The 24,492-nt window shown below is 41.5% G+C and overlaps 1 protein-coding gene across 12 annotated transcripts in view; it reads left to right on the top strand.

The window, feature by feature from the left end:
• Positions 1-2,506: 2,506 nt before the first annotated feature.
• abi1a (abl-interactor 1a) overlaps positions 2,507-24,492 on the top strand; it is a 117,421-nt gene continuing 95,435 nt past the window's right edge. For 7 of the 12 annotated variants that reach the window (XM_068013995.1, XM_068013956.1, XM_068014012.1 and 4 more), the window contains exon 1: positions 2,507-2,690. In XM_068013995.1, coding sequence (XP_067870096.1) covers positions 2,574-2,690 — 117 coding nt within the window. In that variant the 5' untranslated portion in view covers positions 2,507-2,573. Of the gene's footprint in view, positions 2,691-4,041; positions 4,235-24,492 lie in introns of those variants that run through there. The other 5 variants (XM_068013974.1, XM_068013987.1, XM_068014019.1 and 2 more) reach the window with 4 other exon arrangements.

The raw sequence follows: 24,492 nt of genomic DNA, 5'->3' as shown, positions 1-24,492 counted from the left end.
ATTTATATTGACAGTTATATTGATATAGGGGCATTAGGTTTTAAAGAAAGAGGGATGTTATATATGTATATATTTTACTTTGTAAAGACACTGAGAAATTATACTAACTTATTTATGTTAAGAATTGATGTTTTTGAATCTAGAAGATAATTTTCCGTTAAGCCAAAGAGGCGTTTTTCATGTGCATTTGTAAATGCTTTATTGTAGATTTTATACTATCTGTTAAGTGTTAGGAACTAATTAGCTAGGAACTAATTATTATGTGTAAGTGTTCCAGTATCAATCTTCACCTTCAGATTTATTGTTGTGGGCTTATTTCTCAGCCTCTTCCTGATCTGAATGGTTGTGTGAATTTCTTTTCTCTGGGAACTGTCACACCCAGACATTTTGTGCAATTCTATAGTTCCTATGTCTATCATGTTCTCAAACCCATCTCCAGCCAAAATCAAATCATCGGATATACAGATATTGTTACGACTGACCGCTCCTGACAAAGCCCCCAATCAAAATATATGATTCTGATTGTGGTGGGACCGAGGCACTGTTAATTCAATCCCATCGTTCCACAGTTCGCCTACCATATCATTTAAAAACTTTCCAAATTAAAGAAAGACCCACCAAACTGTACCATCTATTAACCCCCAAATGAGGCTAACCAAACCAGGTATCTTTAAATCAACAAATTAACTCTTTAATTTAAAGAACTAAATTCTTAAACACTATGAACATTTAAAAATAGAAAAATTAGAGTCCTTGCAAATTTACAGTCCAATGTTGTTCGAAGTCCTCGCAGAATGTTGTTCGAAGTCCAGCGAATTTCAACAATTAACGACTTGCAAAGCCTTTCAACAGAATCAATCTGACTTTAGAGTTTTTGAGGGATAAAAGATTGTCATAGTATAGCTTCCCTTTCTTCAATTTAAATTAACAGAGACCTCTCTCTTGGCTTAACATTTTAGAATTTTGAGAGATAATAATTAATCAGACTAAAATCCGCTTCCTTCAGTTTAAATGATCAAGAGCTGTTTTTCAGGTGTTCTCATCACAGCTGTGACCTCTGTGTCTTCTGTCTGTATGTTCAAACTGTCTTACTAACTGCCAGTTCAAACTGAATTGTAACAAATGTATTGCATCAGGTTCACTCCCAGTGGCTGTTTCCATGGTATTGAGAATGCAACCTTTGAATCACAGTCTCCAAATGGCTGTTTCTCAGGCAATGAAAATGCACCCTCCTATAACTCCTAAGGCTTGCCGGCTCTTAAAGCAATACCATGCAATACCCTTGCAAGCCTTAAAGGCAAACCGCATATTCCGAAAAAAAACGACACACCATGACAATATGAATTTCAAGGCCTCAGACAGGAACGAGGTGAGCCTATTGACAATTTTGTAGCAAGATTGAAAAATGAAGCCAGAAAATGTAAATTAAGGTACACAAACGGACAGCTCAGAATTTGCCTAGATCCCAAAGATCTTAACGAAGCAATAAAGAGGGAGCACTACCCTATCCCACCTCTACCACCATGTTTCATTTTTATGTTGTTTTCTGGTTCCCAGATGTTGGAAAGAATCATACCTTAAACTTGGAAAAGGCTGGAGCCAGTCTTGTTTATTTCAGCATGATGCTTTGTGCTGTGGAGCCTGATTCAACATGGTTCTTGTGTTACATATAACATGATTCCCCAGTGCAGCTGTGAATGAGGCCCCCACTAGAACACTTACACATCACAACTAGTTCCTGGCTAATTAGTTCCTAACACTTTACAGATAGTATGACAATATATACATATATAACACCTTGACTGTGTCCGAACTATCTCTTCTTTGAATGTAGCCCATTGTTGAGCTACTGCTTTTCCTGCTAACCTTTGATTCAAATTTATTTGGCCCAGATCCATTCTTACCCCACTGAAGTTGGCTTCCCCAGTTAATTATTCCTACTCTAGATTGTTCTTTGTCCTTTTCCATAACCAACCTAAACCTTATGATACAATGATCATTATCCCCCTAAATGTTCTCCAACTGATATTTGATCCACTTGACCCACCTAATTTCCAAGAAGCAGGTCCAGCAGTGCTTCCCCTCTCGTTGGACTGGAAACATACTGCTGTGGAAAACTTTCCTGAACACACTTTTGGAACTCATGCCCCTCACTACCTATTGCACTTATCCTAGTCTATGTCCGAATAATTAAAGCCGTGACCGCAGAGCTACGGACCTAGTGCAGGAAGGGGGGATGAGGCTGGGAATGTCTTTGCCAACAAGCAGGGATGCAATAGGCCAAATTGCATCCGGTGTCATAGTTTTTCCATGATTTCTATGATGTCAGATGTCAGGTGAATAATACAAAGGAGAATCAGGCTGAATATAGAAGGTTCAGAGGGGAAGCAAAGAAATCATGGCAGACCAGAGAGACCACAACCCCCAGAATGCCTTGCTGCCTTTGGGGGGGGGGGGGGGGAGAAGAGGAGAGGTCACGAGGCGCGGAATCCCAGAGTGCCCGGCGCGGTTGGGAGGGAGTAACTAGGGCGGTCGCGAGCGAGGAGTAATAAAGCGATGCAGAAAGATGTAAGATGGCAGAGCTGCAGATGTTACTCGAGGAGGAAATCCCCGCCGGCAAGAGGGCGCTGATAGAGAGTTATCAGAACCTGGGCCGCGTGGCGGATTACTGCGAGAACAACTATGTCCAGGTAAAAGTCGGTGGGGGAGCGCGGTTCGTGGCAGGGAGGAGGGAAAAGGAGCGCGAGCGAGAGCGCGGCGGCAGCGCCGCCGCCAACAGCAGTTCCCCGGCCCAGCCCCGTTCCAGCGGCACCCGGCCAGCGCTCCGCTTGTCTACACCCATCGTCTCTTCTGTTCTATGTCGGGAGTTCCCTACACTCAATCCCACGCTTCCTTCATACAAGCCTTCCCTTCCTCACTCCAAGCCTGACGGCTTCTGAATTATCGGGCTCGGCCCAGGGCTTGGTGTATGTGTGTGTTCTAAAACTCACTTTGTGAAGGAGTCGGCTGCTGCTGTTGGCCCTTCAGCTGGATTTAACACCACATTTCACCTCCAATCTTTGTGTGTGTGTATGTATGTTCGGCCACTCGCCGGAGGGTGTGCCGGTCTGTGCGACTCTGATACCCGTGGTAGCCGGCGGGACTCTCCCAACAGTTTTTTCTCCCGCGGCTTCCACCCTCCGCTGTGGAGGCGCCCACTGTGTAATTTTAACTAATTTTATAACAGCTTTTGTTCTTTGAGGCAAGCTGTTCCTTCCCGCTTTGTTTTTATTCGGTAGGATGTACAGCTTTCGAATAGGAGCCAAAGGATCTTTATATTGATCGATCCTATGTGTGTAAATTATAAATTTAGGTTTTCTTTAACGCAACTTTCAGACAAAATAAGTACTGATTTTTAATCCGAGCTACTGGCAAGATTTGAATCTCCATTGAGAAACACTCGCCTTGTTTGGGTTGGGTAACGTTGGGGAAATTTTTAAGAGTGGTTTTGAGGCTAGTTTCGTGTGAACCTGGTTTTTGAGCAAACCTGGTGGCGACAGGAGAAGGTTTGCACGCGCCCCCCCCCCCCCCCCCCTTCCTTTTTATCTTAGTAAATTCTTCGGCAATGAGGGTGTAGGAGCTCGTTGTTTGGCTGGTGTGTGTAGTTTTGGTCGCCAGTAACAGGATGAGATGTCGAACTCCACCCGAGAGTTAGTTTGATGCGCCAAATACGTGGGAAACCAATCTAACGCTAGTTTATTTCCCTCTGACGGAAATATGCCAATCAAATAAGGCAGATAGAAGTTGCAACACGCAGTCCGACTTGCCATTTGGGCATAGTGTAATGGTTTGGGCTAAAGTAGACATTAAAAAAAAATGTTGACGCTTTGTAAAATACTTTTGTGGGAACCTTCTAAGTCGCGGTTTGTAATTACTACATTTAATGACTTTTAGTCACTTGCTCAATTTACATTTGGCGTAGATACAGTGACTTTTTTTGTTGGTTTAACAGTAGTTTATTTAGTACAACTGGTTTGTAACAAAGTACGATGACTGAGGCCATTTGACCCCAGCACTGGCGAGACCACATCTGGAGTACTGTGCACAATACTGGCCTTATTTAAGGAACGATGCTGGTCTGATTAGTAAGTTTGCGGACAGTGATGAGGATTGTCAGAGGATACAGCAGGATATAGATCGGTTGGAGACTTGGGCAGAGAAATGGCAGATGGCGTTTAATCTGGACAAATGTGAGGTAATGCATTTTGGAAGGTCTAATGCAGGTGGGAAGTATACAGTAAATGGCAGAACCCTTAGGAGTATTGACAGGCAGAGAGATCTGGGTGTACAGGTCCACAGTTCACTGAAAGTGGCAACGCAGGTGGATAAGGTAGTCAAGAAGGCATACGGCATGCTTGCCTTCATTGGTCAGGGCATAGAGTATAAAAATTGGCAAGTCTTGCTGCAGCTGTACAGAACTTTAGTTAGGCCACACTTAGAATATTGTGTGCAATTCTGCTTGCCACACTACCAGAAGGACGTGGAGGCTTTGGAGAGGGTACAGAAGAGGTTTACCAGGACGTTGCCTGGTCTGGAGGGCATTAGCTATGAGGAGAGGTTGGATAAACTTGGATTGTTTTCACTGGAACGACGGAGGTGGAGGGGCGACATGATAGAGGTTTACAAAGTTATGAGCGGCATGGACAGAGTGGATAGTCAGAAGCTTTTTCCTAGGGTGGAAGAGTCAGTTACTAGGGGACATAGGTTTAAGGTGAGAGGGGCAAAGTTTAGAGGGGATGTGCGAGGCAAGTTCTTTACACAGAGGATGGTGAGTGCCTGGAACTTGTTGTCGGAGGAGGTGGTGGAAGCAGGTACCATAGAGACGTTTAAGAGGCATCTTGACAAATACATGAATAGGATGGGAATAGAGGGATACGGACCCGGAAGTACAGAAGGTTTTAGTTTAGGCAGGCATCAAGATTGGAGCAGGCTTGGAGGGCCGAATGGCCTGTTCCTGTGCTGTACTGTTCTTTGTTCTTAAATGCGTTGGGAGTAGTTCAGAGAAGATTTACTAGACTAATGCTTGGAATGGGCTGATTGTCTAACTAGGAAAGGTTGGACAAGCTAGGCTTGTATCCACTGGAGTTTAGAAGTGTAAGAGGCAACTTGATTGAAACATAAGATCCTGAGGGTGGATGTAGAACTAGGGGGTCACTATTTCAAAATAAGGGATTGCCCATTTAAGACAGATGAGAAATTTTTTCTGAGAGTCATGAGTCTTCCTCAAAAGGCAGTGGCGGAGTCTTTGAATATTTTTAAGGCAGGGGTAGATGAGCAAGGGAGTGAAAGGTTATTGGGAGTAGGTGGGAGTGTGGAGTTGAGGTTAAATCCCATCAGCCATGATCTTATTGAATGACTGAGCAGGCTCGAGGGGCCAAGTGGCCTACTCCTAATTCGTATGTTTGTATTGACTCTGCCTAATCAGTGATGTTTTAAGTGTCTTGTTACCACTTTCTGAGTAGTTGATTTGAGCTTTTGTTTTATTGATGCCAATGTTCACATCTCTGGATTCTGGTAAAACATATATTTTGACTGCTACTGTTTTGTCCTTGAACCATGCTGCCATATTCCCTTTAATACCATCTACCTAAATTTTGACTTCAGGTATCTGGCCCATTTCTGCACGCACTCAATCAAACCTGCAGTGCACTCATTTTTATCTTCGAGCTTTGCTAAAATTGCCACACTAATTGTTGCTTTATTTATCCATTGTTATGGTTGCTGTTTTCAAGATGCCTTCCTACCTTTAACACTTCGTTGCTTAGAACGAGAGACTTTCTAACTGTATTATTTGGTTACTGAACTGAATATACTAACCTTCAAAACAGTCTTGGGTATACTGTATGCATTACCTTTACATCAGTCTATATTTAATTAAAATACTTAATGTTATGGCACTATGCATGAATTAAAAAAAAAAAAGAATTCTCTTCCCCTACCTCTTCAATGTCTGTATGCTCCAAATTGAGTATATTATGTTCCTTTTATTCCTTACTTCTAACCATTTTTTTTTAAACCAGTCCCCATGAGAGTCTTCAATTCTAGTGCAGTAATTAAGTCCATGAACATCACACTTTTTTTCTGCTGCTCTATTTCTCCTGAATAGTTTTTAACCAGAAATGTTTGGCTCCCTTTTCTGCCATAGTCTAATCAACATCTTCATATTAGATCATACCCCTCCAGCAATTTGTGCCAGTAGATCACTAGCTTTATTTACATCACATGGAAACCGGTCCACAGGACACTGATGTGTCTAACTTCCCCTTAACTATATCTATGCTAGTGGCCTGAAGAACTCTGGTAATGGGTTCCACCTTCTAATCACTCTCTGGGTGCAGAAGTCTCTCCTGATTTCATTATTTGATTTATTAGTGATTATCTTGTGTTTATGGCCCCTAGTCTGGTCTCCCTTACGAGTGGAATTATTTTCTTTGTCTTCCTTATTAAACCCTTTCATTTAGATGTCTATCAAGTCACCTCTCAGTCTTCTCTTTTCTAGACGAAAGAGCCTCATTCCTGGTGTAGTGTTCCTGAAGAGTATAACCCCTCAGTTGTGGTATCAGCTTGGTTGATCTTTTTTCAAACCTTCTCCAGTACCCCTATATCCTTTCTATAATGGAGAAAAGAACTATTTAGTACTCCAAGGTTCAATGCAAGTTAGACATAACACCTCAATTCCATCCCTTTTTAGAAATTAACCCCAATGCTTTGTTTGATCAAAAACCAAAAGTAACTTGAATACTAAGTATTATCTGTGCCTATCAGGCATTCGAATCCCTATGGTGCCCACTGCCACGGACAAGACCAGCAGAGGCGGGCAGTCAGGAAACACTCTCTGAATAAAGCTTGGTGTTTCATTGGTCGTTTAGCTATACATTGCGGTAGAAGAATATTTTGTGGTGGTGTTCTTGCCCACTCAGATGTAGCTTTATTGTTTCCCCCAGCCCCCCCCCCCCATGGCTCCCACTGTGACTCATCTGGTTATGGTGCTGATTAGTTCAGTCGCAAAGGCTATGAAGATTCCAAGTCTGTGGTGCATTATTGATGTGGTTAATTGGCCTCCGCAACCCTTGGTTCAGATGGAAATTTAACTTGGGCCTGATACAATGCTCTTTAGCTACCCCTGATTGAGGTGCATATGCATGGTTATTGGATAGGAATAGAGCTGAAGACTGCTGCAGTGCCCCAACCAGTCAAATGCTTGTTGGGGTTTCGGTGACTTGCTGTCAAGGGAACTATGAAGAATAGTAAGTTGTACTAGGTACTGGAGGGTACTTTATCCAAGAATCAACATCTTCAGGATAGAAGGCAAGAGTTGGGTAGGCTGTTGGGTAGGCAGTTCGAAGATTTTGGCTCAGCAAAAATGAGAGGGGTTGGTGTGTGACTTGGAGATAATTGTGTTCTCATGCACTTGCTGCCCTTGACCTCACTGGGTGGTGGTGGTCACAGGTTTGTGAGGTACTGTCAGAGGTCACTGGGATGCTGCAGTGCATTTTATGGATTGTACTCACTGTACCTGGAGCTGCTGGTGAGAGTGACTGTTTAATGTGGTGGATGGGCTACTGATCAAGTGGACTGCTTTGCCGTGTATGGTGTTGCAGCTGCATCCATCTAGAAATGTGGAGAGTATTCCATCGCACTCTGATGAAGGGTCACTGACCTGAAACGTTAACTCTGCTTCTCTCCACAGATACTGCCGGGTCGCTGAGTATTTCCAGAATTTCCTGTTTTTATTTCAGATTTCCAGCATCTGCAGTATTTTGCTTTTATTACACTTTCTTCTGCCTTGTAGAAAGGCTTTGGGGAGTCAGGTGGTGTCACTTGCTGCAGAATACACAGCATCTGATGTGCTCTAGTCTCCGTGGCAATTCTTTGGCTGGTACAGTTGCATTTCTGGGCAATGGTGACCTCCAGGATGTTAGGGATTTGGAGATAGTTAAGCTGTTGAAAAAAACTGAGTAACTTTCAAACTACCATCTGTCAAAGGGAGTGGCAGGCATTTGACTCGGGTCATCAAATTTGATCTTTTTTCTCTTTGCACAGTGTGCTCATGCACTTCAGGCAACATTGGTGTCATTCGCAGTCCTGGCTGTTCCCTGCTGCCACCCACCCACCTATCCCAAATCCAACTCAGCTGTGCTGTTCCCCAACTGATTTCCTACAAGTACAATCTAAGAAACCATCCAATCATTATGGCCACTATAATTTGATTTGATATAGTGACTTTTGAACACTAAGACTGTTACGGGTCCGTAACAAAATTCAGTAGGGATAACAGCAAAAAATGCTTTTTGCTAGTTAATTGATTTTGATCTTGAGACAGTGCACACTCGTTCAACTGATTATTACATTCTGCTATCCAATGCTGAGCTGCTGTGGTTGATAATTGCTTGGCTTTAGGAGTTACTACTGAAATATTTTGGATTGGTTATGACCAAATCTTCAAAAAAGTGTCGATTTTGATGTCTTCAGTTGGGTAGATATGGAGTAACATTTACAGTTCTTTTTTGGAAGAAGTGAGTAGATGACTGGATGTTATGGAATTTCATTAGGTGTTTGATTAAATGTTTCTTGAGGATTTAGAAAAATTCATTAGAAAGGGAAATGTAGCATAAAGTTGGTTGGAAGGAAACCAAGGGTTAGGATTAATTGTGCAAGAGTTGGGAGTGGTGTATCTGAGGTGATGTAATTTCTTTCTGCCTGTGGGTGTTAAAATAGGCATATGAATTGATTGTGGCTATAGGAAATGCTGTATCAAAATTTGTGGGTCACACAAAAGTAGGAGTATTTGGCAGAGGGCTGGAGTTTGATAAATATATTCATAGCAGTAAATAGGTTCAGTTTAATGCAAAGAGTGAGGTAATATATTTTACAGGGGGAAAACAGAGAATCCGTATAATAATTCAAAAGAAGTGGCAAATTATCTAACAGTTTTGGGTTAGAAATCCATTGTGCTGGGCAAATGAGCTTTGCCTGCCCATCCTTGTCAGTCATATAGTTGTCAATGCTTGCATGTAAAGCAAGTGGCTTAAGGCAAGCTTGGACAGAAGCCTGTGTTAGAGCAGAATGGTTCAAGCTCATCTGATCCTGTTTTCTTTATTGCATGATTTTTTTTTATAAAAAGGAAAACAAGGGATTCAAATTTATAATTGAGAAAGTGCCTTGTGCATCTGTTGGCAATGCCTTTAGCTGTCCAGGTCCTTGTCTTTGCAATTCCTTCCAAATATCCTTCTCGTTTGTCATTCTTTCAAGAGCCTCTAAGACCCACCTTTTGACCAAGCCCTTGTTTTCTCTGGTTAGAACTTTTTTTTCTCCATGCCTCTGAAGCACCATGATATGTTCTCTTTGGGAATTTGCATTTGCACACTACCTTTAAGTCCTGGGGAAAATTGATGTACAGAGAGATTTGGGTGTTCAGGTCCATTGTTCCCTGAAGGTGGCAACGCAGGTCAATAGAGTGGTCAAGAAGGCATACGGCATGCTTTCCTTCATCGGACGGGGTATTGAGTACAAGAGTTGGCAGGTCATGTTACAGTTGTATAGGACTTTGGTTCGGCCACATTTGGAATACTGCGTGCAGTTCTGGTCGCCACATTACCAAAAGGATGTAGATGCTTTGGAGAGGGTGCAGAGGAGGTTCACCAGGATGTTGCCTGGTATGGATGGCGCTAGCTATGAAGAGAGTTTGAGTAGATTAGGATTATTTTCATTAGAAAGACGGAGGTTGAGGGGGGACCTGATTGAGGTGTACAAAATCATGAGGGGTATAGACAGGGTGGATAGCAAGAAGCTTTTTCCCAGAGTGGGGGATTCAATTACTAGGGGTCAAGAGATCAAAGTGAGAGGGGAAAAGTTTAGGGGGGGATATGTGTGGACAGTTCTTTACGCAGAGGGTGGTGGGTGCCTGGAACGTGTTGCCAGCGGAGGTGGCAGACGCGGGCATGATAGCGTCTTTTAAGATGTATCTAGACAGATACGTGAATGGGCAGGAAGCAAAGAGATACAGACCCTTAGAAAATAGGCGACATGTTTAGATAGAGGATCTGGATCGGCGCAGGCTTGGAGGGCCGAAGGGCCTGTTCCTGTGCTGTAATTTTCTTTGTTCTTCGTAGATTATCCAGTAGTAATTTTGGTTATATGCGTAGTGGAATGGAGTACAAGAACAAATGGATAATTTTGTACAAGGCATTGGTTAGGCTCCAGTAATTGTGAATGGCCCATTCTAGAAAGCCATTATAGCCATGGTGTGTACAGAATTGATTTACCGGGAATGTGATACTTTTGAGAAATTGACGTTCTGTGGCTTTTTCGCTGGAATGGAGGCTTGCTAAGAACAGGTTTAATAGATGTTACTAAAATTATGGAAGGTTTTGATTAGGGTGGAGAACCCACTTCCTCTAGCTGGCGATCCAGTGACAAGGGGACAATAATTTTTAAAAAACTGAGGGGCCTGGTGAAATTTCTTTGTGGGGAATTATATATTTTGCCAAATTGTGGCTGAAGCAGAGACTATTGCACTTTTATGGAAAAATTTATCGTTTTAAATTCTAGGAAGATGATGAGATTTGTTTTGGATAGCTCTAGACAATATGGGCAAAATATCCTTCATCTGTGCAGGAACATGCTATGGCTTTTTTTTAGTGTAGCGTGGCCAGACATATTCCAAAGGAACACTTATCTTGCAATAAGGTGCCAAGTGGACTTTTAGCATTTGTCATCTTGCAGGGAATCTTCAGCTGTGTATTTTGCACATTGCATTTATCCATAACTGCTGGACTTGCTTGTACTTGAGCAGGAATGAGCAACTCAATGGATGCCAGGACTTGCTGAAAACATGTCTTGAAGTACAATATATTGTCAATTGTTGCAAAATACTGTATTTTGAAAGAGCCTTCAAAACTTTTTTTTTAGTGCTCCATTTTGTGTTCTATAGAGTGATAGGACATATTCCTGGATTTTTCTGCAGTTTTTGGTGAGTGGTGGTGAAATGCTTTCTCCATAAAATACAATTTAGAAGTTAGTGCGTAACCCTGAACTGCTAATGCCTTGGCAGAATTTGCAATTGGGTTTTTGGGATAGGGGATGCAAACAGTTGATTAAGAAAAAATTAAGTGGATGATGATGGAATAAAGGGCAGGGAAACCAGGAATAAACAAGCAAAGTAATTTCAGGTATACAAAATGAAATGGCTCTGCTGGGAAAAGCTGGCATGACTTTATGAATGTATTTTAAATGCTGATCATGTTAGTATTTTGTTTTGAGCTTCGGGAACTTCGAGAAAATGGGTGGATGTGCATTGGTTTGCCAAACCAACAATGATAGAACTGACAATGCGTGTGGCATCTGTGTTTATAATCCATGATTCGTTGGTTTGTATTTGATTTTAACGTTTAATATTGTAGGACATGGTTGTTTAGTATATGGCAGCTATATTGTAGAGATGAAAGCTTTGAGCTTTATTCCGCATTTTAGGAAATTAATATTTTTATTTATTTCTTGATACAGCACTGAAACAGGCCCTTCGGACCACCGAGTCTGTGCCGATCAAGAACCACCCATTTATACTAACCCTACAGTAATCCCATATTCCCTACCACCTACATACACAATGGCCAATTTACCTATCGCCTACAAGTCTTTGGCAGTGGGAGGAAACCGGAGCACCCAGCGAAAACCCACGCGGTCACAAGGAGAACTTGCAAACTCCGCACAGGCAGTACCCAGAATTGAACCTGGGTCCCTGGAGCTGTGAGGCTGCGGTGCTAACCACTGCACCGCCTTTTAAAAAGTACTAACTTTTAAAACACCGAACTGATTCATTTTAGATATTTTTTAAATGTCTGTTTTCTCGGTTTTGATTAAAAAGTGCTTGGAAATTTGATGTCCAGTATGTAGCTTAGATTTCTTGATAGCAGTAGAATTGGGATGCAATGTAAAATGGAGCTGGAAATTGATTGTCTAGTTTTCCTCTCCCACACTCCTTTTGCTGTGTTGTGATCTTGACTGTAAAGTGTGTGATCATTCACTGAGGTATAGCAGTCTTGGACACTTGTTTCCTTTTGGGATCTCATAGCTTGGATAAAGTCACAGTTCAATATGCAAGTCAAGCTGCTGCAGCAACTTTGCAGGTTTTGAGCTTTATATGTGATTGGTATGATGCAGAAATCTAGGCTAAGTATTTTGAAGCTTCTTGGGTTATTGTGTGCTGCTTTTGGTTTATATTGCATATTTTCAGTTTAGTCTTGTCTGTCATCTCTGGGCTATAGATTGAAATGGCAGCATTCTGAGATGCAGCAAGTTATAATTGATCATAATTCCACTGCCAGCTTCTATATTCATACCATTCAAATGAATGCTATTTTAAAACCAGCTCTTGGTTTGAATTCAGAATATGTTGTAATGTTTGGAATCTGGATTGAGTAATTTTTGCCAGAAATCTTAGTAATGGATTGTGACTTGCCTCTTTTTTTACGTGCCTGTTTTTTAAACAAGTTTACAGAATGTTTCAGAACCAACCAAATGTAATATCTTCTGAAATTTGACTTTGTATTTCTCTTTACTCTGCATGTATTGATAATGTACTAATTCTTGCGTTGTGTTGTGTGTTTACACTGAAGACAGATTATCATTTGGGGAATCCCATTCCTGTGCTTAGCTAATCCACTACTGATGGAAATTTGTCTTAAAATCTGTAAATTCTCTCGTTAACATTGAGCCAAATTATAGATGTAAACCCACGATGCTATAGGTGGAATCCAATATATATTCCAAGATTATTTTTATCCTTGTCATTGCCCTTATTTGTGTATCGCCATGACCAATATAAGAAAAATCACTTTTTAAAAACTTCAATGTGTAATTGCAGCCACCGCTACCAGTGACAGACATATAACTGCCACCATTTCCTCCAAGAGTTACGCATCTTAAAATGCTCTTGCCAAACATCCTCCAAATTGGAAATTACTTAGCTATAATTATGTTCCTATATTTTAAGATATCCAGTGTAAATCAATTTTCTCAGGTGCCATTTGATGTACTGAAATGCTTCTGACAGTGATAACTCTTGTCTTTTTTTTTTTCCCTTTCTCAATTTCCCAACTCCAAACATTAATCAGTAATTAGGCAGCGACGACTTGCATTTTATATAGCATCTTTTAATGTTGAAGTTTCCAAGCTGCATCACAGGAACATTGTTAAACAAAATTTGACACCAACCCACATGATATGAGGACAGGTGACCAGAAGAAAATGCTGGAAATGCTCAGCAATTTTGGCAGCGTCTGAGAGAAACATAGTTAATGTTTCAGGTTGATGTCAAATCTCTAACTTTTTCCCACTTCTGATGAAATGTGTTTTAAGCAAGTACAGAGGCAGGGAAAGGGAGGAAGAGACCAGAAGGGAAAGTCTGTGATGGGGAGGAAGGCAGGAGAAATTAAATGACAAATGTGATGATGCAAGGCAAAACTGAGTGGTAATGATCTGAAAGTGCTGACCACAATGTTAAGTCCAGGAGGCTGTAAAGTGCCGAGTTGAAAGGTGGTGTTGGTCATCTAGCTCGGATTGAGCTTCATTGGAATAGCTTAGGAGGTTGAGGCCAGGGAGGTAGGAGTGGGGTGGAGAATTAAAATGGCAGGTGACAATGCTCGGGATCATGTTTGTGGACTGAATGGAGGTGTTTCACAAAGTGATCATCCAATCTGCGTTTGGTCTCCCCAATGTAAAGACTGCATAATGAGCAGCATCTAAGTACAGAAAAAAATCACTGTTTCATTTGGAAGGAGTATTTGAGTCCCTGGACAGTGGGATTGGAGGAGTAAGAAGGTAGCTGTTGCGTATCCTTTGCTTGCACGGGAAGATGTTTGGCCTGATAGTGGAATGGACAGGGGGTGGGGGGTTGCGCTGGTGTGTGTGGTGCAGGAAATTGTCCTTGGGGAATGCTTAAATGGGAGGGGAATGTGTTTGGCATCACAATGGAGGTGGTAGAAATTGTGGAGCATGATCCAAATAATTTAATGCATAGGCTGTGCACAAGGTCACCCATTGTCAAGTCTCTTGATAATTTTATCCATGACTTCTGCAATACCCTCCTCCTCAATAGTTTCCAGGGCCTGACTATCTGTCCTTTTTACCACAGACATCCAATCCATCTACACCTGCATCCCCCACCAGGACAGCCTGTGGGATCTCCTCTTTCTGAAATGGCAGCACAACCAGGCTTCATCATCTTCCGCCTGGCTGAACTTGTTCTCACATTGAGCAACTTCTCTAACTCCACTCACTACTTCCATATAAAAGGTGGTGTTATGGGCACCCATATGGGTCCTGGCTCTGTCTGCCTTTTTGTGCGATATGTGGAATATTACTTGTTAGTTCTACTTGGGGCCCCCTCCTTACCTCTCTTTGTTTTCTGTAAGTTGACTATATCGGTGCTGTTTTCTTCTCTGCTTGATCTGGAAAATTTCATCAACCTTGCTTCCATTTTCCACCCTTCTCTCTCCTTCGCATGGTCCACCTCCAACTCTTCCCTTCCTTGACTTCTCGGTCTGTTTTTGGGGATGGGCTATCAACAAATATTCACTATAATCCCATTGACTCGCACAGCTACCTCAACTACACTTCCTCACACCGATTCCTGTAAGGACTCTTTTTTTTTTTTTCTGTGCTCCCAGTTTCTCCATCTCTGTCGCATCTGTTCTGATGCAGCCTTCCTGACCAGTGCTTTTGATATCTTTTTTTTCCTCAACTGAGGATTGCCTTCACTGGTTGACAGGATCCTGGACTCTCTGTTCCATTTCCTACACTTCTCACCCCTCCCTGAATGGTGATTCTCACCTTCCACTCACCAGCCTGCACATTGAAGGGATCATTTTCTGCCACCTCAGTGATGCCACCACGAAACTTGTTTTTCCCCCTCCCCTCCCAGCATTTCATAGGGACTCTTATTTCCATGGCATCCTAGTCTCAATCATTCACAGCATCCCCTCCCATTCCTATGACACCTTCCTGCTCTGAGTCAGGAGTGTAATGGAATACTCCCCACTTGCCTTGAGTGCAGCTCCAAAACACTCAAGAAACTCGGCACTATCCAGGACAAACCAGCCTGCTTGATTGGCACCCTATCCACTGCCTTAAATATGCACCTGTGGCTTCAAAGTGTACCTTTTACAAGATATCCTACAGCAATTCACCAAGGATTCTTGGACAACATTGTCCAAACCTGTGACCTCCACCACTTGGAATAAGGGTAGCAATGCCACTACCTGCAAATTACCCTCCAAGTCTCTGAATCTTGACAAGGAAGGGTGATAAGTTTCCAAGTCACTGGATCAAAATCCTGAAACTCTCTACCTAATAGCACTGTGATTGTACCTGTGCCACAGCAATGCAAGAAGGTGGCTCATGACTGCTTTATCAAGGGCAGTTTAGGATGGGCAATAAATGCTGGCCCCTAACAGTGATGTCCACATCCCATGAACAATTTTTAAAACAAAAATAAAGCACACAATGCAATACCTGCCTGTTTACTTTTTCCTTTCCAAGGGCCCAAATACTCCTTCCAGGTGAAACAGTACTTTATTAGGACTCTCAATGCTTCCATTCTGCATTGGTGAGACATAACAGACTGGGTGATTTGTTTTGCGGAACAGTTCAGTTTAGCCTGTATATCTGACCCTGTGCTTTTAGTTGCTTGCCATTTTAATTCTCTGCCTCACTAGACTCCTTGTCCTCAGCTTCCTAAGTTGTTCCAATGAAGCTTGTGCAAACTGGAGGAACAGCACCTCTTTTGATAAGGCAAGCTACAGCCTTCCAGACTCCGTTCACTTTTCAGATTGTAACCTCTGCCCCTGTTTTTTGGATGGCAGCTGTTGATTCTGCTGTTCCCTTTTTTGTTTGGTCGTGGGATGTGAGTGTTGGCAAGGCCAGCATTTGTTGCCAATCCCCAGTTGCCTTTGAGAAGGTGGTGGTGAGCTGCTTTACACTTCCTCAAGACTTGTCTTTTCTTGTCCCATTACTACTCACGTTTGTCTTGCATTATGAACCCTTTTGTCATTTAACCTTCTGCCTTCCACCCTATCACAGACCTTCCCATTTGTTTTCTTTCTCTGCCCCGGCCCCTTCATTGCCTCTGTACTTGCTCAAAACCTGTTGCATTTCTAATTTTTCCCAATTCTGACGAAAGGTCATCAATCTGAAATGTTAACTCTTTCTCTGTCCACAAATGCTGCTTGACCTGTTCAGTATTTATTTCACATTTCCAACATCGGTTTAGTTTAGAGTTGAGATACAGCACTGAAACAGGCCCTTCGGCCCACCGTGTCTGTGCTGACCATCAACCACCCATTTATACTAATCCTACAGTAATCCCATATTCCTACCACAACCCCACCTATCCCTATATTTCCCTACCACCTACCTATACTAGGGGCAATTTCTAATGGCCAATTTACCTATCAACCTGCAAGTCTTTTGGTGTGTGGGAGGAAACCGGAGCACCCGGAGGAAACCCACGCAGGCACAGGGAGAACTTGCAAACTCCACACAGGCAGTACCCGGAATTGAACCCGGGTATTTTTTGCTTTTGGCTTATGCTGAAAGGTAGGTTTAAGGAGTGTCTTAAAGGAGGAGGGAGAGGCACTGAGGGGTTGAGATATGGAATTTCGGAGCTTGGGGCCTAGGCAGCTGAAGGCATGAATGCTTATGGTAGTGATTTAAAATACTGTATTTGCAAAAGGCCAGAATTGGAGGAATGTGGAGATCTTGGCTGATCGGGTTTATTTGTCTCTGGGAGATGCTATGACTATTCCCACCTCCCCTTTCCCACAGGCTGTTATGGTCGACTACATTGGCTATATTGACAGAAGGATGGGAAGTTTGCACCCCATCAGTAGTAGCAGATGTACTGCACAATGCTAACTTTGCTGTGAGAAGGTTTTTAAAACATTTCAGCTCAAAACAAACATGAAAAATTCTGACCATGAGGTACAATTGGATCAATTCAATATGGAGAATTTCTAGTGGCTGTTCAGATGTTTTTAAATTGATTTCAAATGTCCCAGGCCATTTCGTGTATAGTTGATGTAGTTCTTTTGCATGCAAATTTTATTTGGAGTAACAAGACAAGGTGATGCTAGAAATTGTGCAAGGGTTTTTCACTTTGCTTCCAGCGTTGGCATCACCTTGAGTATGACCATGTAAGGTGAGAAGGATTTATATGGTGTAATAAAATTTTCAATCATAAGCTTCATATTTCAAAATGGTTCTAGATATCATGTAACTTCCCCTTGTGATTTCTGCAAATCCAACTTGTATTTATGTAGTTCAAAGGTCCATGCCAAAATGAAACTTTAGACAAACTCTTTGTATCTGATCCAATTTCTTTATATTCTTAAAAGTAGAGTCGGTGAGTTGAGACCATGCTTTCTAAATTTCAGCAGAAAAATACCATGGATGCTGGAAATCTGAAATAAACTGATAATGCTGGAAGTACTCTGGTCAGGCAGCATCTGTGGAGATAGAAACTAAGTTATATTTCAGGTTGATGACTTTTCATCAAAACTGGGATGACATTTTAAGCAAGTAGAAGGGGCGAGTGTTTGAAAAGAACAAAAGCCAAGGTTTGTGATGGGGTGCAAGGCAGGCGGGATTAAATGACAATAGGGTTGGTGGTGCAAGGCAAGAGAGAGTGGTAATGGGACAAGAAAAGAAGCAAAATGTGTCTCGAGGAGGTGTAAATGGCAGAATGATTAACAGCTGCCACCCAAAAGCAAAAACAAGAAGTAAAACTGAAACCTGCAAAGAGAAAAGAAATATGAGCAGAGATTATGGTTTGAAATTGTTGAACTCAGTGTATTGAGTTCAGAAGGCTGTAAAATGCCTAATTGAAAGATGAGGTGCAGCTCCTTGAGCTTGTATTGAGCTTCATTGGAACACTGCAGGAACCCGAGGACAGAGGGTGTTAGTGTGAGAGCAAGATGGAGAATTAAAATGACAGGTGATTGGAGGCTTGGGGTCATGCTTGCGGACTGAATGCCAGGTTCCACAAAGTGGTAACTCAATCTGCTATTCACACATTTTCTAGACATCTTTTTCCCTTTGGCCTTACGCCATCAACTCTTCTGTCAATCTCTCCTGCCTTCCTCCCTGTCACAGACCTTCCCTTTTGCTCCTCTTCCGACCCTCGCCCCTTTCTGTTGCTTAAAACCTATTATACCTTTAATGTTTCCCAGTTCTCATGAAGGGTTATCAATCTGAAACATTAACTTTTTCTTTCCACAAGTACTGCCTGATCTGAGTATTTGCAGCATTTTCCATTTGTATTTCTGAATTTCAGACCAGGTTGTGTATCAAATTTCAATTTTGGAAGGTGGATGTGAATTTACTCAGTTTTATCGAAGACCTTTTTGCTTTGGTCCCTGAGGAAGCATCTCATCCACTGTTCACAAAATGTAAGCATCATTAAAATCTGTTGTATTTTACAATTGGCTGATCTTGGGTTCCTTATGTTTTGGAAGTAGATTTGAGTTCTGCCAGCAATGTTGCCATACCTGTGCGTTCAACCTGAATTGGAAGGGCAGTCAAGAAACTAAAGTTAGGTCCTTCGTTGAGGAGGAAGAAATTTTGTGTTGAGGGCTTGGGGGGCAGGTGGTGGTGCAGGGTGCGAGTTTAAACTTGGGGTTGGCAGTGTGCTGCTTCTGGAATGGGTATGTGAAATGAGAATTAATGCCAGATGTGTTCAAGGACTGTGAAATGTTTGGCCGCTAGTCATAGCTAACTTTTTCATGAATGTGAAGAGAAAAATGAAGTTGGGGAGAAAGGTTTAGATAATTGAGAAATAATGTAGAAGAATCAAAGAATAAGATGGATGAAGGAAGTAGCAGATGTTACCACAAAAATAGTGGCCAATCGCATGAGGATTTCTATAGCATTTGTTTTTTCGTACAATACTTAAAGCAGAGATTATAGAGAGCAGATTTTTTTTGTGTCCATTAATTGAATCATTGTCTTTGAATAAACACCGTCAACTACACCTGAACTGTCAATGATGCCAAATTGCACACTTTGAAGAGGCGAAATTGCTTAATCAATGTTAAAACATCAATTACACAGCAACTTCATCCATATATCCATAACTTTTATCCTGGCCACAAATTCAGCACAAAAGGAAGTGCGGAAGACAACTAAACCAATGTATCAAACTTAAGACAAATTCAAATTCAGTTTAAAGAGAAACTTGCCTCTTGCTACCCTAATGCTTTAATAGCATTCTGTATGTCTAATTTTACTTAAAGCTAGGAATATTGTATAGAGGAGCTCTTGTTAAACTATAGTGCATTTATTTCAAGAATTGATGGTATTCATTATATATTCAACAGCTATATTTGTGCAAAAGCTAGTACAGTTTGTAAAAAGAGGATGTTTGAGTTCAACTTAGACAGTAACACAGCTTTGTTAAGTCTTAATTTGAGAAGCATCTAGAATGTATAATTTTCAGGCTTGCTTGTTCATAATTAATGTCTTGGCTCTTTTAGGTGTGGTCCGTGCAACCAGTAGCATGATCTCGTTCTCCTGGAACTGAGAATTGTTTTTTTCTTTTGAAACTAGGAGAAAAATATCTGCAATTTACTGAGTTACTGAGCTAATGTACCAATTCTAATTTTGGAACATCCCGTGGCCTGTTTGGCCTTGTGCTTTAAAGAGTAGTACAAAAATTGCAGGGGTATGAGAGTTTGAAGCACAACAGTAGTAACATTCTAAAATGACTATCGCTAGTAATGACGGAAGTTTCACTGATCACTTTACAACTAAACATGTTCTAGCAGCTATAACTCTGCTGTCAGCATGAATATAAACAAAGGGACTCTGCAAAGTAAGCCAACATAATTAGAAAATAGACATGACTGACCCTTTGACTTTGCCAAGATTTCTCTTTTCTAACGTCATAAAAGTAAAATAATGCCCCCCTTATAAATGATGACCAATTTGTTAACATGATGGTATAACTGACGCATCTAAAGTCTACCTCCTCTTTCCTGCCCTTCAGGAAGGGCATGCAAAACTGTTGCCCTTGTGTGGGAAATCTATTTTGAGATTTATAGAGGAGTAAATGCATCTTTTCACAATATATCTGTGGGGAGTTGCTTCAAAATCCATTCATTTTTTTTTTTCTTAAACACTTGGACAAAACTGTCTTGGGTGGGTAACTGCTTCCAGTTCATTTTCACAGTAATATTTCTTGACCTCAGTTGAAGCTTGAGGGAGCTGTGATTTATTTTAATAGTATATCAAAATATTTTCTCCAGGAAATGTTAAAAGTGTCGGCTGAAGAAGATACTGGATTTGCTTGATTTAGTGAGAAAAGTTTGTGGAAGATTCGTTGCACACCAGTGAGTTGTATAGCTGGTTATGATAGCAGTCAAGTGCACCAGTCATGGTTTAGTATACCTACTTGGTTGAGTTTAATGAGTGGGCACCATGACTTGCTGATATGCTTCGTTAAATAAACTTTTCATGTGTGGCTTTCTATTACAATGCTATGGGAACTCTATGTAACAAGGTGAGATTTTGAAGCTCTTTTCCCTCTGATCTTTTGAGTTCCTTACCCATCCACTTCTGTGAAATAGCAGTGCTTTCCTCTGCATTGAGGAGAGGATGCTATTGGGCGGTGGGACTGTGCCACCTGCTTTCTTGCTCAAAAGAATAGTGATAGTGATGAGTGCAAGGTAGTGTTTTAATTTCTCAGCAAGTACAGCACGGAGAAGAATGTAGCCTCCCCATCTGGTAGCTGCTTTGAGCAGTTTGCATGTCACCTTGGCACACAAACCTCTAACATGTTGGATGGCACGAGCAGAAATTAGAACCTGCTGTTGGTTTTTTAAGCTTGGGGCATTGAACAAAACTGTAACACCCTTATTACCCCAGCTAATCCAGTATAGATAGGCAATCAAACTTGGAACTGTAGCCAACTTGGCAACATGCTCGCTATACCTATTGAAATCATACTTCATATACAATCCAGACTTCGGTTTCACAAGCTCAACAGCGAGAAGTGCCAACGTTTGTAGCTCAGCGAGTCTAATTTGTGCAAAACTGTATTTCAAAATGCTTAATAAACTTTATTAATATGCCATGATATTTCACACTTAAGTTTTCAGATTACACAGAATTCTTAACCAGAGGGAACTTAGATGTGATGGGAGAGATTTGGCTGTAGTCCTAATGCCATTCAATTTACATTTGGTAGTGGAGGAGATTTTTGTGGGGGGTGGGTGGTTTGGTATTTTTTGAGCAGGTTTAAGCTGTATTTCCTACATTTAGTACAATGAAACAAACTTGGCAATGTTTAGTTACAAATATTTTAAAGATAAATTTGTCGATCTTAATTTAACTTATCAAAAATACGACAAAGGAAGAAATGGTGGATTTTTTTTTTGCTCTGAAGCTTAAAACTATTTTGCCTCAATTAGCAAAGTATCAGAATAATAGAAATATTGCAAGATAATGTAGTTAAAGATCGAGAGAGTTTCCACTAAGTGTGCTGGTTAGGCCAATTTTGGGGCAATAGTGCAAAAGATGAAGGAATTTTAAGGAAATCCTTCAGGAGAAACTTTTCTGCACACAAGATCAGATGGCAGGTTGTTCAACCTTTCCTGTCTTAAAGCGAAGACCAAAGTACGGAAGGACCTCATCAGGGAACTCCTCTTTGCTGATGATGCTGCATTAACATCCCACACGGAAGAATGTCTGCAGAGACTCATCGACGGGACTGCGGCTGCCTGCAATGAATTTTCCCTAACCATCAGCCTCAAGAAAACGAACATCATGGGCCAGGACGTCAGAAGTGCTCCATCCATGAATATCGGCGACCAAGCTCTGGAAGTGGTTCAAGAGTTCACCTACCTAGGCTCAACTATCACCAGTAACCTGTCTCGATGCAGAATTCAACAAGTGCATGGGAAAGGCGTCTGCTGCTAAGTCCAGACTGGCCAAGAAAGTGTGGGAAAATGGTGCACTGCCCCGGAACACAAGTCTGAGTGTATCAAGCCTGTGTTCTCAGTACCTTGCTCTACGGCAGTGAGGTGTGGATAACGTATGTCAGCTAACAGTGACGTCTCAATTCATTCCAACTTCGCTGCCTCCGAAGAATCTTTGGCATCAGGTGGCAGGACTGTATTTCCAACGCAGAAGTCCTTGAGGCGGCCAACATCCCCAGCATATACACCCTACTGAGCCAGCGGCGCTGAGGATGGCTTGGCCATGTGAGCCGCATGGAAGATGGCAGGATCCCCAAGGACGCATTATATAGTGAGCTTGTCACTGGTATCAGACCCACCGGCCGTCCATCTTTCCGCTTTAAAGACGTCCGCAAACGCGACAGGAAGTCCTTGACATTGATCGCAAGTTGTGGGAGTCAGTTGCCAGTGATCGCCAGAGCTGGTGGACAGCCATAAAGGCGGGGCTAAAGAGTGAAGAGGCTCAGCAGTTGGCAGGAAAAAAGACAGAAGCGCAAGGAGAGAGCCAACTGTGTAACAGCCCCGACAACCAATTACATCTGCAGCACCTGTGGAAGAGTCTGTCACTCTAGAATTGGCCTTTATAGCCACTTTAGGCGCTGCTTCACAAACCACTGACCACCTCCAGGCGCTTAACCATTGTCTCTCGAGACGAGGAGGCCAAAGAAGTGCATGTTACCCCCAGCATAAATCAAGTTTCCAAGATCTTAAATGTACTTTTTAAAAAAAAAAAAAAAATTTGTGCTAGAAGTCAGACCCGCCCAGAGTGAATAAATCGCCGTGCTACTCTTCTGCTAATTGCACTTGTTTTTTTGTCTTTTGAGGAGGCTCTTTAAAATTAACATACGAGGGCACTAATGTGCTGCATTTTAAAAGATTTTAAATGTTTATTCAAACTGACTGCAGTTGAAACTAGTAAATGGTTCTGCATAGTTTTTAAAAATATTATCTTGAACCAGGTTACTCACAGATGCGCTCTTAATACTTTTTTGTGATTAACCCATTTTCAGATATATGCTTCAGTCTGTGCCAGGTCACTGCTCTTGATTATATCAAGGAATATTTTTTAATGCAAGGGAAGAGGAATTGTTCCAAATAGCCTGATTGTGCTGGTTCATTAATGATTTTATGTCCAAGTTGAAACCTCTGCAATAATGCAGAAAACGAAAACAATTTTTGCCTGCAATTTGCACCTTGAGTGCTGATTTGCACTGAAAGCAGCAACTCTACGTCCAGTATATAGTGAGATTCTGGACAGTGTCACACTTGGACTGTTCTGTTGTGACATGTTAATCATGTAAATAGCATCATTCAGTCTGCAATAGTTAGCTGTATGTAGTACTAAACAGGCAGGAAAATCTCTGGTTAGTTGCATGTACTAAAATGTCCAATGGGAGCCAGCAGCACACTCAACCAGTCAAGTGCTTAGGAAAAGAACTTTAAGCATTTTACCTTCCACAAAGCTTGCTCTGTATATTTATCAAATGTTGATAGGTAGAGAAATAAATCAGATACACTAAACTTGTCCATAACTGTTAGAAATGCTTCCAAATAACTATTCCAGTGACTACTTTCCCTCTCTTAGAACTTGAATTACACTGTATTTTCAAACTTGCACTGTGTTCTGGATCTCTAAACGAAAAGGCTTAGTCCATTAGTAACCTTCAAGAATGCATCAGTGACACTTCATACCTGTTATACTGAGATCGCACCTCACAAAAGTCGTCTTTAGGTTGTCATCTTATTTCAGTAGTAGGTTGGCAGTGGGGGCACTTTGAAAAGGGAAGTTGTGGTGTGCTCTGGGAACATTATGGTCGTACTTGAATTAATAAATTCTGTTACTTAGATGTAGCTGAAACTGATAATACATGAATCTGGGAGAATTTCTGTTCTAAGAATGTAATTTCCGCCACTCCCTCCCTTGGTTTGGTACTTGTAATCCAGGCATCTGGGCTGGGTGCAGCCAGCCAGTCTTTGCATCTTACTCACTATGCCACATGTAATATAATACTACTTACATCTTCCAATTCAGTCACTGACTTGGCAATTAAGATTAGTTTAGATTATGATTTCATGTAATTTTCATTCGGAGTAGAAAACTACTTTTCCTCAAGATACTTGTAGGCTACTTTCTGCAAGGGGAGCACTTAGTAATGCATTGTGGGATTTTTTCCATGCTGAGGTCTATAATTATATGGTCCTGTTTCAACATGGTTATCCCTTCACTGTTTTGTTGCTTTGTGCAAAACCACATTTTCACTAAGTCTATTTCCATTTCTACACTCATGTTATTGACCAGTCCACCACCTAGTCAGTTTTTCCATTTGTTGCCATCTTCTATTACTGTTTTTTTTTGTGTGTAATAAAAAATAAAATGACCTCGACTTGGGAGTACAGTGAAGTTTGCAGAGGATACAAAACTTGACAGTGTAGTGGATAGTAG

The sequence above is a fragment of the Heterodontus francisci genome, chromosome 2 (assembly GCF_036365525.1).
Source record: "Heterodontus francisci isolate sHetFra1 chromosome 2, sHetFra1.hap1, whole genome shotgun sequence".
In the NCBI taxonomy this organism is placed as follows: Eukaryota; Metazoa; Chordata; class Chondrichthyes; order Heterodontiformes; family Heterodontidae; genus Heterodontus; species Heterodontus francisci.
This window is presented reverse-complemented; position numbering and strand designations above follow the sequence as displayed.